The sequence below is a fragment of the Prionailurus bengalensis genome, chromosome B1 (assembly GCF_016509475.1).
Source record: "Prionailurus bengalensis isolate Pbe53 chromosome B1, Fcat_Pben_1.1_paternal_pri, whole genome shotgun sequence".
Classification (NCBI taxonomy): domain Eukaryota; kingdom Metazoa; phylum Chordata; class Mammalia; order Carnivora; family Felidae; genus Prionailurus; species Prionailurus bengalensis.
Genome location: NC_057344.1, coordinates 142,966,497 through 142,984,872, shown reverse-complemented (window position 1 = coordinate 142,984,872; position 18,376 = coordinate 142,966,497). Strand labels below are relative to the sequence as shown.

Here is an 18,376-nt window from a genome sequence, read left to right as displayed (position 1 = left end):
AGACTTACTACTTGACAAAATATGAAAATTGTCCTTCCTCTTTTCATTAACTGGTTCAGGCACACCCTTAGATTGATGGGGAAAGAGCAGCAGCAGTAGAAAGTCTGAATTAAGCTGTTAATTCAATGAATCTGGTGTTATGGTCTGAATGTTTCTGTTCCCCCCAAATTCACAAAAATCCTAACTCCTAACGTGATGGCAGTAAGAGGTACAAACTTTAGGGAGGTAATTAGGTCATGAAGGTGGTACTCTCATGAATGGGATTAGTCGCTCTATAAAAAGAGACCCCAGAGAGAGCTCTTTCAGCCTCTCTGTCACGTGAGGATATAAGAAAACAGCTGTCTGCAACCTGGAAGAGGGCCCTCATCTGAACCCAACCATGCCAGTACCCTGATCTTACACATCCAGTCTAAGTCACACAGTCTGTGGTGCATATTGTTAGCTATCACTAAGACACCTGTTCTACAAGTAATTTTCCTAACTGCTTACCCACCCTTTGGTATGTTCCAAGTAAGTTCTAGATTAAATGAATCTGAGTTCTAAATATCACTTTTCTACATTTCTAACTTCATCAAGGACCAAGAAAGTAAACAAATGCTAAGCCAAGTAAAAAATAATGATAATAACAACAATCCACTGATGGGATGACAGAATACTGTATTTGGATCTTTATGTAATACTAATTACATAACATTTTTATATTTGATATTACCTATTTTTACTGACTGCCTTTAATACTGGGATGGTATAAAATGCTTTGTATAAAATTGAAACATTCATTGTTACTTGGATAAAAGCTTCATTCTCTGTTAGGAATGCCCTTACAGTTTGTTCTCTGGTCATCCTATCCCACCCCCTCATCCCATCCATTGATCTAGCCAACCAGCCAGAATATTTATCTTCCCATACATGCCTGTCTCTCAGAGATTTATAACTGTCCTTCCATCTCATCCTATCCTACATATTCAAACATCAAACACTCTGAGTAATGTACCTTTGGTTCTTTACCTGTACGTCTTTGGACAGTGCAAATGGTTCAATAAGATTTTTTTTTTTAATTTTTTTTTTAACGTTTATTTATTTTTGAGACAGAGAGAGACAGAGCATGAACGGGGGAGGGTCAGAGAGAGAGGGAGACACAAATCCAGGCTCTGAGCAGTCAGCACAGAGCCCAACGCGGGCTCGAACTTACGGACCGCGAGATCGTGACCTGAGCTGAAGATGGACGCTTAACTGACTGAGCCACCCAGGCGCCCCAATAAGATTTTTGATACAATTATTAAAAACGTAAAATCTTTTGAAGAAATATCAACAAAGGATTTTAAAACAATTCAGAAGATTAAGAAAGATGGCTTAGTTTAATAACCCAAATTTTCACTTTGTGGACAAGGAAAAAATAACTTCTATCAAAGCCTAGATGACTTAGAAATGATTTGGTCTTTTGAACCACACACTTGCCAAAACAAGCTGTAGAATTATTAAACACTTATTTTAGGGAACTTTAATTTAGGTTTTCTGGCTTGTGCTGGCAGAGATGTATCATATATCAATACAGTCAAAAAGATGACAATTAACTTATAACAAACTGTGTATCATTAAATCTAGAAGTTTCCTTTAAGCTTATGGAAGACCAGCGGTGTGCTATAGTAGGCTAGTTCCCGCTTTCTTAGTGCTTCATCTCAACTCTGAATTCAATGGTATTATTTGGGAGCTTGAAATCTACCATAGTGGGAATACTTACACCACAGAAATCAACAAACACCACAAGTTAGGGCTTCTAATTTACAGAAATCTGGTTATTAAATATCTATCAGCACATTACTGCATATGAGTGATTTGAACAAAAGCAACTATCGCTAGAGATAGTATTATCTGCTCTAACATAAAAATACTAAAATTAGATTCACTTTCTTCTAAGCAATTTTTGTCTCCACTTCATGATTACAAAAGCTGACTAATACCATCAGCACACAAATTTCCTTTCTTCTTCCTACTATTTGTTCCTTAGAAAGTGGCTAACAAGCACTGAAAATATAAAAAAAAAAGTTATTGGAGGTGTGAAGAGCCCATTTTGAAAATTTCCTTTGGTATTTTTATTATATTCCCTCTAGGCTTCTAATACCAAACGACTTTCTAAAATCTGCATTTTTTTCAGGATAGTATAAGATTTTGGTATAGATGGCCTGAAATGCCAGAAAGTCAAACAATAAAACAGCTACAGGCAGTGATCAGATAAATTGGCAAAGGGAAAGTAAACCTGATTACAGAAAACCACTACAATCAATCGTTTTCTAAAGAACAATTTGTCTTGTACAATGGGCCCTCTAAATTTTTTTTTCTTATTCTGCAAAGGTATCTTTCTTTTGTTCTCCTGCCTGGGAAGGTAATAGTTTGACTACATGGATATATATCAGACCCTAAGTACAACCCTCTGTAACCTCATCTTCCAAAGAAACTTGGAAAATTTAAAGGTAACCAAGACATCGAAGGAATGTACTAAGAAATTTTTAAGAGAATATTATATATTCATTCAAGATGAACTTAACTAATCAGGATGCTTAATATTTAGATTCTTACTGAAATTTAAGGATGGTATAGACAGGTGAAGATTAACGATATTAAAAAATACAATGTGCTTTGGGGCGCCTGAGTGGCTCAGTCGGTTAAGCATCTGACTTCAGCTCAGAGGTCATGACCTCATGGTCCATGAGTTCAAGCACATCCGGCTCTGTGCTGACAGCTCAGAGCCTGGAGCCTGCTTCGGATTCTGTGTCTCCGTCTCTCTCTGCCCCTCCCCTGCTCTCAAACAAACATAAATTTTTTTTTTAAACAAAGTGCTTTTAATGGTGCCTGGCACAAAGTGAGCATTTTGGAAGTTTTTGCTATTTATCAATATTACTTGAAATTTGAAAAAATCAGGGTTCAAAAAATTCTCAAGTCAGCAATAACAAAAAAGAAAAATAACAAACCTCCTTACATTTAGGGACAAAGTTAGCCAAGACAGAGAATATAAAAACTCCTGAATATTATACAATTAGGCATATAATAATATAGACCTTCCTTGCCCTATGTTTGTATTTGAAATAATTTCTATACCAGCTCAGAGGCAGTCACTCACTTTGAAATCAAAGGTGTAATTGGTGTAAGGCATCAAGTTATTTTCATAGGCGCTCTTCAGTTGGAAGCCATGTGTGATTCTCCCTTCTGAGCTTCCATTCTTTCCATTGCAGCTGAAGTTCATAAGACACTCATTGTACCTTAGTTCCTTGAAGTCTTTATGGTTGTCAGCTACTCCTCCATTGCTTAAATATTCCACGACACCTAGCAGAATAAAGAAGGAAGAAATACTATCATTTAGCATTTAGACGTTATGTAAGACTTTGTGACCAAAATTTTGTGGTCAGGTGGATGTACCAGGTTCAGAGTGGTTTTATTAGGTTGACCCATATGCAACTGCCTTTTTGTGACAGTTCAAAACAAAACAAAACAAAACAAAACAAGAAACAATAAAATAAACAAACACCAACAATTTCTTATGGTTAAATCAAACTGAAGGGTATTTGCCTACTTCGGAGCAAAGCATCAGGGTCACCCAGAAATATCTTCAGTTTTCTTAATGGTACTTCAAGCTAAAGATGATTCCTGGGCCCAAGGTGGCATTCACTAAGAAGGTTTTGACTCTGAAGCCTTTTAGAATATTATCCTAAACCACTACTTCTTTAGTATTTAACTGTTCCATGCAATCAACTTTCGGAGTATGTAAAATATAGCATACATAATAAAAAATCATTTATAACAAAAATAGATCTTGCATCTTCAACATTTCAATATTTATAGTTTCAGCTATGAAATATTCTTTATTTTGAGCTACAGGGAATTCTTTCAGTCTGATACTATAAAGAACATCATATACTCCAGATACACTACTTGGTCAAAAATATTAGATGTGTCTAAAAAGCTAAAGAGAGTAGAAGCATTCAAAAATACATTGCTTCCATTTAATAAGTAAAATGAAAAATATATCACAACCCTAATGATGATGATGATCAGTGAACATGGTCAGCCATCTCTTTCTATTTGTGATCAGGAATGATAACAACATATAATGAATAAATGATGAAACACAGTATCAGTACTGTGAAGAGGTGAAAAGGAGTGATCATTTATCTAGCATTTATTATACGCCAGGCACTGCTTTATACACTTAAACCTCACAAGCAGCTTTATGCGGTGGATAAAATTATTCCCCTCTTATTTAAAAATAAAGAACTTAGTCATAGATTGCACTTCTAAGTGGTAGAACCGAATCCAACTCTGACAGTCTGGCTCCAGAATCAGCTCATCGTGCTGTGCTTTCAAATGACAGCTCACTGGCTTAACTGAGATGGGAGAAACTTATACTTGAGAGCATTTCAACTCAAAAAAACAGAACTTAGCAAAGAAGGCATGGTTAAGGTGTCAATTGGGTTAGGGGCTAAAGACAAACATTTGTAAGAGGATGATTTCAGCATTTATTTACTAAGGAAAAAAGTAGATATTTTCTAGATTTGTGATTTTTATGAATTTCCAATTGCAAGCATTTGGGTTTTTTCACATTTATTGTTGAGGGATTATCTAAACAATTTAAAATAGCTTACTGAAAATGTATAAAATTTAGAATATGCTTCAGTAATAGCAAAATAGTAATAACTGAACATTTTACATTTGAACTTGAATATCTAAAATGCAGAACTAGTTTTTTGCAAAGATCTAAAATTAGTTAGGACATAAAGTAGTTTAGTGGAGCTCAAGAAGTAATGTCAAATCCAAGGAGAATGTTGGTCAGTCTTCTGCACCTATTATCAGCATTCATATATCACTTAATGAATTCACTAAAATGTGGCCAACCTTAATAAACTTAGATAGCTCCTGCTGCTGAATATTTCCTAGTTGCCTCTTCCCCATTACACTCTGTGCTCCAGGAGGCTGATTTTTACTTGCAACAACTACAAACCCCCTCCAACTCTAGCTTCTAGCTGCATTTGGTCAATGGGCAGCACTGGCAGGAGAGTAGAGTGAGGTAGGGATATACATTTCCCCCTGACTCATTTTCTGTTGATGCCAGAGATTGACAGCATCAGTTATAACTTAAAGCCATTGCTCCTGCTACATAACCCTCTCCTTAGAACTACATTTTCCAAGTTGTGACAGCAGTTCCCACCACTTTCCAAACCTTTAGGTGAAGGTGTGGTAAAGGGCCTCAAATTCCCCAAGTGGTAGAGTACTGCATCGCCCATCGTTTTGTGTCCCTTAACCCTGTACACATCTTTATAAATAGCTTCTTTACTAAACTCTCAATTAACCCCATGCCCTATCTTCCCAGGAGTCTTATTAATACACTCTCTAATTTAGCAGAGAAATTCTCCACTCAAAAGTTGGGAGGTGGCTGGTCCTCCAAAGAGAAGTTAGAGTAAAACTGAAAGCAATGAGGAAATGATGTTATAAATACCTGAATCTGGCAATGAGTTAAGATCTGCACATAGCACCAGCGGGATGGAATTAGGATCTGCAGTTGGGCTGCCAGGCCTACTAGAGGCTTTCTCCAGAATGTTTTTAACCTCTGAGACAAACATCATGGTCTGGATAAGTTTCACATCAGAATACTCTGGGTCCCAATGCATGTGGGCATTTGCCACTATAAGCAGCTGTTTGTCTGCAGCATGAATAGGCTTCATACCTAAATTTAAACATTAGAAAAAGGAGGAGAAGATTGTTTTATGTATCAAAAGAGCAGCATCTTAAGGTTTTCTCCCTCAAATCCATAGCCTCTTCCTTATTTTTTTCCCCATTAATGTATATCTTCCCCTTTATCTCAAAACGTAGTTTTTAGAAGCTGATGTGCTAAGATTCTGGCAATCCCTACATAGGAATTACTCCTCTAGATCAGGGTAGACAAACTGCAGCCATGGGCTAAATCTGGCCCACCACCTGTTTTTATACAGCCTGTATGAGCTAAGCCTGGTTTTACATTTTTAAAAATTTCTACAAAAATTTCTTGGAAAGACTGTGACAGAGACTACATGTAGTCCAAATATTAATTATCTGGCCCTTTACAGAAAAAGTTTGCCAACTTCTGCTCTATATGCCCAAGTTAAGAATTGTATCATGATATAATCAATATTTGATTCTAGTACTTCATTTGATGAGTTCTTGCTGTAAAGAAGTACTTTAAATATCTCTGTCATTTAAAGATCACAATTACCTAATGAGGCAGCTTTTCAGTTATTTGAATGACCTAAACCTTAAATTTAAATTCTTCCCACTGTTCAGTACTCCTTCACCATGCATTCCCTGAGCACATCAGTGATAGGTCATAATAAAAGGCAGTAACACCATATATATATATATATATATATGGTTATATATATATATATATATATATAAAACACCATTTATATATCATATAAATTATGTAAGGAAGGAAGTTTCCTACCAAAACAAATTCATATCACACACCCAAGTAAATTTTAAAAAGGAGACTTAGAGAGTAATGTGCTTTCAAAATGTGGACACTTGGGTTTTTGACTTGTGTTTTTTTTTTTTAGTATTTACTTTGGTGTTGGGCCAGTCACATAACTTTTTTGGTACTCAGGTTCATTTGGAAAGTGAGATATTCAACCAGAAAACTTTAAGGTTCTTCCCCACCACCTAAAATTTTTTAAATGTTGTCAAAGCATTACCTTTTGAAATGGGAGACAAGATAGATAATACATTAAAAATTGTGAAAATTAAACTCAGTTAACATTCATAAACAACAGTTAATAAAGACATCCATAAAATATTTAAAACACAAAGCTCAATTTGTGTGACATGATACATTTAAATATAACTATACACATACAGTCTCTATGTAGTAATGAGTAAAGAAATTAACAAGAGAGTATGAATGAGATATGGACCTTTTCACTTTATATATTTTTATACTAATGTAATATTAGTCAACATGCAAAATTAATTTTTCTATTAAAATTTCTATATTACTATCCTATGATACAGCAGTTACACTACTCAGCCATCAAAAAAGAATGAAATCTTGCCATTTGAAATGACATGGATGGAACTAGAGAGTATTATGCTAAGTGAAATAAGTCAATCAGAGAAAGACAAACACCAAATTTAAGAAACCAAAGAGATGAATACAGGCGGGGGTCGGGGGGCAAATCATAAAAAAGACTCTTAAATAAAGAGAACAACCTGAGGATTGCTAGAAGGGAGATGGGGGGATGGGTTAAATGGGTGATGGGTATTAAGGAGGGTGATTATTGTGATGAGAAGCAGGTGTTATATGTAAGTGCTGAACCATTTAATTCTATACCTGACTCACTCTTATGTGGATCCTGAGAAACTTATCAGGAACCCATGGGGGAGGGGAAGGAAAAAAAAAAAAAAAGAGGTTAGAATGGGAGAGAGCCAAAGCATAAGAGACTGTTAAAAACTGAGAACAAACTGAGGGTTGATGGGGGGTGGGAGGGAGGAGAGGGTGGGTGATGGGTATTGAGGAGGGCACCTTTTGGGATGAGCACTGGGTGTTGTATGGAAACCAATTTGTCAATAAATTTCAGAAAAAAAAAAAAAATTCTATACCTGAAACTAACATTACACTGTATGTTAACTAACTGGAATTTAAATAAAAACTTGAAACTACGAAAAAAAATCTATACAAATGTCTCTTAAATTTTTCTATTGAAAATATAAACTCTGTAGAAAAAGACCTAACTTTCTAGTCTACTATTTTGATAGTTTCCTTTCACCTTACACCAAGGTAAAATTATCTTCAATGTTGAGTAATAAGTAACGGAAGTGTCTGTTATACGTGGCAGAAGGAGTCATTTTTTTAAATTTGAGGGCACCCTGGGTGGCTCAGTCAGTTGGCTCAGGTCATGATCTGGGGGGGCGGTTCGTGAGTTGCATCCCCACATCAGGCTCTGTGCTGACAGCTCAGAGCCTGGAGCCTGCTTCACATTCTGTGTCTCCTTCCCTCCCTCTCTCTCTCTCTCTCTCTCTCTCTCTCTCTCTCTCTCTCTCTATGCCTCTCCCCTGCTTGTGCTCTCTCTTTCAAAAGTGAATTAACATTAAAAATTAAAAAAAAAATTGAGGTACAATTGACATTTTGGTTTTGTTTTCTCTGCTCATTTGTTTTGTTCTTTAAATTCCATAGATAAGTGAGATTGTACAATATTTCTTTCTCTGATTTATTCCATTTAAAATAATGCCCTCAAGGTCAACTCATCATTACAAATGGCAGATATTCTTTTTATAGCTGAATAGTATTTCATTGTGCATATATACTACCTTTTCTGTATCCATTCATCTTTTATGGATATTTAGGTTGCTTCCATGTCATGGCTATTGTAAATAATGCTGCAATACACATGAAGGTGCATATATCTTGTCAAGTTAGTATTTTCATTTTCTTTGGATAAATATCCAGAAGTGGAATTGCTGAATCATATGGTAGTTCTGTTTTTAATTTTTGTGGAACCTCCATACTGTTTTCTATAGTATTTGCACCAGTTTATATTCCCACCAATGGTGCACAAGGGTTCTCTTTTCTCCACATCCTCAACAAGACCTGTTATTTCTTGTCCTTTTGATAATAGACACACTAACTACTATAACTATCTCAGTGTGGTTTTGATTTCCATTTCTCTCATTATTAGTGATGGTGAATATCTTTTCATATGCCTGATGGCCATCTCTGTCTTTGAAAAAATGTCTATTCAGACCCTCTGCCTATATTTTAACCTGATTGTTTTTTGTTTTTTTGTTTTGCTACTAAGCTTTATGAGATATTTATATATTTTGGAGAGTAACCCCTTATCAGATACATGATTTACAAACATAGAAATAGTCATTTTTAATGCAATTTGATCATAATATAAAAATTTGTGGCAAAAATTCTCTAAGCTCCATTCTTTCCTGGAAGTTTTATAGTGTCACTTCTGGCTGTAGACTAAATGTTCACTATATTAAAAATTAAAAACTATTAAAAACAAAGGGGCCATGAACACCTTCTATAATATTAAATTCCCTCATAGGACTATGAGACATATTTCAAAATGTGAAAAGTGTCTACGGTATAATTTATAATTACTCTTCTGAAAAGTAAAAGGAGAATAAAACTCCAAAGAAACTCAATTTTCTCATTACCAGACAAAGAGGTACCAAACTTTTGAAAGAATGGGACTGGAAAGGACATATAAGTAGGTAAAAATGGAAAGGCTAAAAAAAAGAAGAAAAAAATTTTAATTCTGTATCAAAGATTGTATGATGAGGGATAAACTGAAGAACAGAGAAAAGGAGGTCTGACAAGCATGGTCTGAATAATACAAATCAATACCCAAAGCAAAAATCTTTTCTTCTACAGTAAGTACATGAAAAAGTTTAAAAATAAAGCCCTAATGTGGTCTTACATCTTTTCTGTGCTCTTGCCTAAAATATAATAGTTAAGTAAACAATGAAATGCTCAAAGGCAGGCAGCAGAAAGGGGGAAAAAGGTTTGGATATGCAAAGTACATATTGAGTTTCTGACTTTGAAGGAAGCTATAAATAATCTAAAATGTAAAAGATAAGTACCAGGTAGATAAAAGATCCTGCTTTTACCCTGACAATGACTGAGATGTAACAAAGAAATTAGAGAAAACTTGCCAAGTGCTTAACCTTAAAGACAAAAGATTTCACACTCAAGAAGCTAAAAATATGGCGAAATAGAACCAACTCATCATAATTTCCAAATTCAGCCTAACTAAAGCATTTCCTACTTCAAATAACCTTTTGGAATTAATTGCAATATTAAAGACTTTCCTTTTTAGAAATTACCTATTAAGTAATATCTCTAGAAATATATGATGGTTTACACAATAGTGTTATTTTCCCACCCATCTCCCTTAACTTTCCTTAAAGACAAGAAAATAACTGTGCAATAAATAGTCTGTGCACTTGTTTAAGATGGGAAAGCATGGGATGGTATTTATTTTTAGTAAGAACGTTTTAAACTGCACTCACCTGTTCCAAATAGTTCTTTGTGGACCTCTAATACCACAGCGACACCAATATTATCTTTTGTCATCACTCTGTTCAGCATAGCTTCGGATCCATCTGAATTAGCCATTGCCACTTGGTTAAATTCCACTGTATGCTTCTGCACCAAAGTAAATCTAAAAGGCACAACACATTATTATTATGATATTAGATACTTGGACTATCATACTAAAAGGCATTAAATGAGGGAGCACAAGACACAGATACAATTTACTGTCTCCCTAGTCATCTTCCATCTGCAAAGGGCCATGCAATCAGCTCTGGCCTGTGAAACGTAAGAAGTCAGATTAAGAACTTTCTTAGAAGTGCCGTGTAGCAAAGAAGGCATATATATATATATATATATATATATATGCCTTATATATATATATGCCTTCTTTATACCTTTATCCATGTGGTGAGAAGCAGGGAGGCAAAAGCCAGCCCACTATGGACTGGGAAGTAGCTGAACCAGTTCTGGACTGCCATATCTGGACTTGTGTGAGAAAACTGCCCTTCTTCTGTTTCTTTAAGTTATTGTTAGAACTTTCTGGTATTTAAAGGTGAACACAACCTTAACTGAATCAGCAAATTAAGGAGAAATAACAGAGTAAAATCTATGTACCCTGTTTGCAGTTTTATTCTTACCACATCAAGAGATTTGTCAAGAAAATGCAGGGTCACACCCTTATCTCAACTAAGGAGAAGCCAACTTTACTATCTTTCCCAGAAAGCTGGAGTTACATTATTTAAGGGTTCAGGGTTAACAGCTTCTATAAAGTAAAAAATGGCTCCCTCTGGGACTACAGTTTCTGCACTAACAGTATTTTCTTTCTTTACTTACAAATTAAGTATTGTAGACTTATAGTATTTAATAGAATTGAGTCTAGCACTGAAATTTAATAGCAGTATGATTTTGGGTCAAGCCATTTAAACTCTTTAAGCCTAGTTTTATCAGTTTTGTAAAATATCTTATAAATGGCCAAAACCTACTAAATATACTACTTTTTGCTAAGTATTACGTGGAGTAGACACCTCTGTCCTTTTAACAGGCCTACACCACCCCATTTTCCTCCTAGCTTTCAAACAGAAATATGCAATTATCTCTTTAAAAATATTGACTAAAGTCTTACTATGCTGCAGGACACTGTGCTAGACAAACGATACTCCACTCCCTGCTCCAATTCTGAAGGTCTCACGCATGGAGAAGAATAAAAAGTCAGATCATATTTATTTTCTAACCCAGAGTGATAGAAGGGAGCATAGTTTTCATCCTCTACTTTAAGGAGGTGATCTTTACCTAAAACATGAAGGAAGAAATAATGGAAGGCTATGAAATGATGTTAGAGAGGAAAGGGAATAATGGAAGGTTCTAAGCAAGGACATATTACTTAATTTATATGTTTTAAGATCATTCCAGATGCTTAGTAGAGAATGGATTACAGGAGCTAAAGTGGGAATTATGAGACCAAAGTTTTTGAGGTTGTATAAATGACAGGTGATGGTGGCTTGGACTAAGGCAAGAGAAATAAAGAGAAGAAGGCAGATTCAAAATATGTTCTATAGGTACCATCCTCCATATCAGTTTTCCATATTGTTTTTCAAACAATTTCTGGCAATATTCCCATAGATAAAACAAATTATAGTATTGTGTTTGAATAAATCAATCACTGAAAACAATGAATCTGTTTTGACAAATATAAAAATTTTAAATCAGAGGGTACTGATGATTATAGTCTTGTAGAAGTCTCTGTATCCAACTTATTTCTGTATTTTGTTTTGGTTGCAGAGTATTAAGAAACATCCTGATTCACGGAGACACGCAGATGTTAAGTGGTAAATAATTGACCTTGAACTCAGAAAACCTAAGCAAGCAGGTGAAAATTTGATTCAGGTCTGCACCAAAACAAGTCTATCAAGCAGCATATCCAAAACATGTTATTAATTTGCATGGTGTTAAAATTTGATATTTGAAATATTTGGGTGAATATGTTATTTTTAAATTAAGTTTAATTATTTGTACTAAGTTTTTGAAGTACCTTCTAAATATTTACAGAACTCTTAAGATTTATTTATAGGAATCCAAGGCTCTGTAGGAAAGTGTGAAAACCCTGTTTTAACAGTAATATTTTTAGTGCTGGAATACTTTACTTCTACTGAAGTCAGGTACCTGTGAGAGAGGGAGGGTATGTAACAATTAGAAATGCCCTCATCAACTAAAATTTGTTTCCCTCTATCTTTCACCCAATAAAGCTCGATCTAGATATGTTCTTTAAAAGAATATAGATTAAAACCCAGAATCTCTTCTACTTGACACTACTTTAAATATCACACCATTATGTCTTTTCTACTAAAAGAAATGGCCAACTCCTTATATGACATATGGTGTGAGATGGCTGTTCACCTGAACAACTCAATGAACTAGTGCCTTCTTCATTTGCGATGGTTATTTTTGTTAATAAAGACAGAAACTGCACTTTGGGGAGAGCCATATTAATTATAAGCCAAATAAGAACTAATTTTGGTCTTTTGTGCTCTTAAACCAGGTCTCTTCAGTCCTGCATTTTATAGGTGCTTAAAAACAAATGGGAAAACATTATTATGTTACATATGTTTATTGTACAGATTTGGGAGCAAGAAAAAATATAAAGAAAATTCAAAGTTATCTGCAACCAAACATCCCCATTAACAAGTCAATATAATTCCCTAGACTTTTCTCCATGCATTTGCATACAAATATTTTTATATAATTAAGATAATACTCTCTAATTTTATATTTTGGCTTATTAGTAAACATTCTATAAGGGATACTTCCCTATAAATTATTATTCAAAATCAATACATATGATTATATTATATAAGCCACTTTACAGATTCACCATAATTTATTTAACTGATTTGTGGTGGACATTTAAATTATTTCTGAGTTGAGCTATTATAACCAATGCTATTGAACATTTTTGCATATAAATATTTTTCTGTACCCTCAAATGATTTTATCCCTTCCTCTTTCTTTTCCCTTAAGAATCTAAGAGTAGCAGACTTCATTTCTATTGAGTACCCTTTCTTGAATTTCTGTTCATTAGTACACCCACTCACATATTAAGGGAACTTGACTTTTTTAATTTTTATTTTAATTCCAGTTAGTTAACATACAGTGTTAAGTCTCAGGTATATGATATAGTGATTCAACAATTGCATACATCACCCAGTACTCATCACAAGTGCACTCCTTAATCCCCATCACCTATTTCACCCACCTCCCCTCTAGTAACCATCAGTTTGTTCTCTACAGTAAAGAGCCTGTTTCTTGGTTTGTCTTTTTCTTCCCCTTTGCTAGTTTCTTAAATTCAACATATGAGTGAAATCATATGGTATTTGTCTTTCTCAGACTTATTTTACTTAGCATTATACTCTCTAGCTCCATCCATGTCATTGCAAGTAGCATGATCTTGTTCTTTTTCATGACTAATAGTCCAATGTGTGTATCTTCTTTATCCATTCATCAATCAATAGACACCTTGGGCTGCTTCCATATAGTGGCTATTGTAATGTTTGCTTATTTTTGATAGAGTGCAAGCGTGAGCACATGAGCAGGGAAAGGGGAGGGGGAGGGAGAAGGAGAGGGAGAGGGAGAGAGAGAGAGAGGGAGAGAGACAGACAGACAGACAGACACAGAATCCAAAGCAGGCTCGAACCCACGAACCACAAGATCATGACCTGAGCTAAAGTCAGACGCTTAACCAACTGAGTCACCCAGACATCCCTATCTTAGCTATTATAAATAATGCTTCTCCAAACACAGGGGTGCATACATCTCTTTGAATCAGTGTTTTTGTATTCTTTGGTAAATACCCAGTAGTACAATTGCTGGATCATAGGGTAGTTCTATTTTTAACTTTTTGAGGAACCTCCATACTACTTCCCACATTGGATACTCCAGTATTCATTTCCACCAACAGTGCAAAAGGTTCCTTTTTCTCCACATCCTTGCCAAAACCTGTTGTTTCTTGTGTTGTTGGTTTTAACTATTCTGACAGGTGTGAGGTGATATCTGATTGTAGTTTTGATTTGTATTTCTCTGATAGGTGATAATGAGCATCATTTCACATGCTTATTGGCCATCTGTAGCACTTCTTTGGAGAAATGTCTGTTCTTGTCTTCTGCCATTTTTTAAATTGGATTATTTCGTTTTTTGGGTGTTGAGCTGTACAAGTTCTTTACATATTTGAATACTAACCCTTTTTCAGATATGCCATTTGCAAATATCTTCTCTCATTCCATAGGTTGCTTTTTAGTTCTATTGACTGTTTCGTTTGCTGTGCAGAAGCTTTTTATTTTGATGTAGTCCCAGGTTTGCTTTTGTTTGTTTGTTTGTTTGTTTTGCTTTTATTTCCCTTGCTTCAGGAGACCTATCTAGAAAAAAGTTGCTATGGCTGATGTCCAAGAAGTTACTGTTTAAGGGCCCTTTAAAACTCCATTCTTTTTTTTCCAGAAGATTAAATATCCCTGCCATCTTTTGGTTTTCACACATCTTATGTGTATGTATTGGTCTTCTCTGAAATAATCGAAATTCTCAATAAGACAGAACCAGTAATAAAAATAATACATGCTTCCCATTACTGAGGATCAACGTTGTATCAAGACTTTTTACAGGTACTTCACACCTATTGATCCTAAACTTTGCAAAGACTTTGCAAAGGAGTGATTATGGAAACACACTGCCCAGTTTCCTCATCAATTGTCCAGGAATTGCTCCAGCTGCAAAGAGCTACTTCATCCAAGGTCAAGTACTTCTAGGAGCGGCCCTCATACAGTTATATATCAAAAGCAAAAGATAAAGGTTTGGGGATTTGGGTCCTTCCTGGGTTAACTCTCACAGGTCATTTCAGCTCCAAAGCTACAGCTGGCAGAGTCCTCTGAGGCTGTTCAGGCCTGCAACACAACTCTGTTCTCTATGCCCAATTCTATTTCTTCTCTGTTCCTTTCCACAGGGGAACACCAAACTACCTTATCTTTTAGAAAAATGAGATGGTTTATTCATCTTCAACATCCTAGAACTTCTATACTGCAACATTCATAATAGATTACCCATGCCAGTTCTGTAGTCATACTTCTGCAAGATCTTTTAGTACCTAAAGGTGTAATTATCTTGATATGGAAACCTAACTAGTTCAGTCAGTTTACTGACTCTCCTGCCTTACCAATCTCCTCTTCACTTGTCTTACTTTGGTCTTTCCACTTTGAAGATAATTCTCAATAGAGATCATGAAAGCAAAACAGAAGTTGTAAACCCGGTGTTTTTTTTCTTTTTTGTCTTGATCCTCAATTAGTGATTACACAACCTACAATGGGTAATAGCCCTTCTTTACAGTACATGGTATTTAAAATATCCTTGTTGCCTTAACGCTTTCACCAAGCCTCTGCTTTTTCTTAACCTTCTTGGCAAAGATCACAGGTTCAATCAATTTTTTTAAATTTATTTATTTTGAGGGAGGGAGGGAGAGAGAATGCATGTGTGCACACACATGCATACATGTGAGTGGGAGAGCACCAGAGAGAGAGGGAGAGAATCCCAAGCAGGCTTTGCACTGTCAGTGCAGAGCCAAACACAGGGCTCAAACTCACTGTGATACCGTGACCTGAGCTGAAATCAGGAATCTGAGGGTTAACCAACTGAGCCACCCAGATGCCTCTCAATCAACTTCTTTTTAAAATATGCGCTTGAGGGGCGCCTGGGTGGCTCAAATGGTGGTTGAGTGTCTGGCTTCGGCTCAGGTAATGATCTCCCAGTCCGTGCGTTCAAGCCACGCTTCAGGACCTGTGCTGACAGCTCGGAGCCTAGAGCCTGCTTCAGATTCTGTGTCTCCCTCTCTCTCTGCCCCCCCCCCCCCCCTGCTCATTCTCTGTCTCTCTCCCTCTCAAAAATGAATAAATGTTAAAAACAATTTTTTTAAATACACATTTGAGGGGCACCTGGATGGCTCAGTCGTTTAAGCATCTGATTTCAGCTCATGTCATGATGTCGCAGTTCATGAGTTCGAGCCCCACATTGGGCTCTCTGCTATCAGGGCTTCTGATTCTGTCTCCCCCTCTCTATGCCCCTCCCCCACTCTCTCTCTCAAAAATAAAATAAACATTAAAAAAATTTTTTAATGGGGGCACTTGGGTGGCTCAGTCGGTTAAAAGTGTCCAACTTCAGTTCAGGTCATGATCTCTTGGTTCGTGAGTTCAAACCCCAAATCAGGCTCTGTACTGACAGCTCAGAGCCTAGAGCCTGCTTTGGATTCTGTGTCTCCCTTTCTCTCTGCCCTCCCCCCCATCTCAAAAATAAACAAACATTAAAAAAATTTTTTTAAGTGTTTAAATAAAGAAATAAAAATACATGCTTAGTTACTGACTTTCCTCCATTGGAAAAAAAAAAAAAACCACATCATTTAAAAATGAATCCCACCGGATACCTGAGTGGCTCAGTCAGTTAAGTGTCCAACTTCAGCTCAGGTTGTGATCTCACAGTTCGTGAGTTTAAGCCCCACATCAGGCTCTGTGTTGACAGCTTAGAGCTTGGAACCTGCTTCAGATTTTGTCTCCCTCTCTCTCTCTCTCTCTCTCTCTCTGTCCCTCCCTCGCTCACTGACTCTCAAAAATAAACAAAAATTAAAAATTTTTAAAAATAAATAAAAGTGAATCCTGAACAATTATTTAGTTTATTACATGCTTCCAACCACCTCTCCAAACTTTCTTCCCAACTGGTATAATTAATTATTGTATTGCCTCACTTTTGACTTTTATAACTTCCCAGTCTTCTTGGAGTATCAACTTTTTAATGTCTTTGGTTTCAAAAAGTTCAGAAAAACAAAACCAGTTTTCCTAAACAGAGTATATATGTCCTTCTAACTAATACTCCTTTCCTTGGCACTTATAAATAATAAAGAGGACAGAGTCATGCTCAAGTTTTGTCATTTCTACTTCACCAATAGCTGAAGATCCAAAGAGATAGTTGAGAACTAAGGAACCAAAGAAAGTTCCTTCTTCACAGTGAGAATTAAGTAAGATGTGCCTCTTGTAGCTCAAGAACTTTTTTTAGGTAACCTTCCTTAAGAACATTTCCAACACTAGTGAAGATAGCCATAGTCTCCTACAGCTTGTCTTCTTTTCATATTTTATACTACATTTATAATGCATTTATAATATAATAAGAAATTATTCTCTATTTTCCATCCAAATTACCTTACCAATTTAATTGGTTACCTTACTTCTTAATTTCCCCCCTAAACACAGCCAGTGCACTCCACTCTGCTTCTACTTTTTGTCTCACAGATTTACATACAGGTGACATTTTGACATACAGAGAGGTCTTCCTCATTCCTTCTATTAAATGTTTTGAAAAAAAACACACTGGTTTATAGCTGCTTTCCACTCACTAATCCAAACCATCAGGCCTTGGTAATGAGTAAAAACTTTTAAATGTGCCTCTATTTCAATTCATTTTAGTACTCCTATTCTATACCTAGTACACATATGCTATAAGCTTTATTCCTGATGCTATTTTCTTTATTTTAGTCTAAGAAGTCTTCTATTTACCTTTCTGAAAGTGTTATTTTACAGAAAGGCAAATGGGCACAAGAGAGATCATATACAATAAAGACTGATATAATAAAAAAACAAAGACCCCACCTTTTCACATGATTTGAGATAGATTATTAGGATGAATGTTTCAAATACAGGAAGAACATGTCCAAAACAGCCCTTCAAACAGAACAAAGAGATAACTCAATTTCTTACTAGCCTGTGATCTAGAAGTAATTTTATAGGCTTGTGATGTAATTAATTCAATGGTAGAGAGAGACAGTGAATGCCAACTATGAGCAAACAAAACAATCTGTAAGACCTGAGTAATATTCCCTCCCTGAATTCATTTACAAGCCAAAAGGAACAAAAGGTACATGGTCAAAAGTATAACCACAGCAAGGTAAACTATGACCCTTTCTGGATCATATTCCAGCACTCCTAAACCTAAACCAAATGGAAGTTTTTACTGTATATTCAGTATAAGATGCTATAAAATATGTTCTTGGGTCCCTTTAAATAATCATGGGAGTGCCAGAAAATAACTTGCTAAAAAAGGTAAGCTTAGAGACCAGGATAAATAGGGAAGAAAAGTAGATTATGTACTATCCTACATAACTTTGTACAACTCTTTGAAACACTGAAACCACTTTCACATTCTTGATCATTTTAGCCATATAAGAAATCATTCAAGTTAGGGGTGCCTGGGTGGCTTAGCCAGTTAAGTGTCCGACTTCAGCTCAGGTCA

General features: G+C 35.8%; 1 protein-coding gene and 1 long non-coding RNA gene across 5 annotated transcripts in view; both read right to left on the bottom strand.

The window, feature by feature from the left end:
- CNOT6L (CCR4-NOT transcription complex subunit 6 like) overlaps positions 1-18,376 on the bottom strand; it is a 121,003-nt gene that overhangs the window by 9,315 nt on the left and 93,312 nt on the right. For 2 of the 4 annotated variants that reach the window (XM_043572409.1, XM_043572408.1), the window contains exons 9-12: positions 10,045-10,196; positions 5,489-5,716; positions 3,119-3,321; positions 9-114 (exon numbers count right to left, since the gene is read on the bottom strand). In XM_043572409.1, coding sequence (XP_043428344.1) covers positions 9-114; positions 3,119-3,321; positions 5,489-5,716; positions 10,045-10,196 — 689 coding nt within the window. The remainder of the gene's footprint in view (positions 1-8; positions 115-3,118; positions 3,322-5,488; positions 5,717-10,044; positions 10,197-18,376) is intronic. The other 2 variants (XM_043572407.1, XM_043572406.1) reach the window with 1 other exon arrangement.
- Positions 6,585-7,897, bottom strand: LOC122478758. The gene is made up of 2 exons (XR_006296165.1): positions 7,624-7,897; positions 6,585-7,354 (listed from the first exon to the last, which is right to left on the bottom strand). It is a non-coding gene; the product is annotated as an uncharacterized LOC122478758 (long non-coding RNA).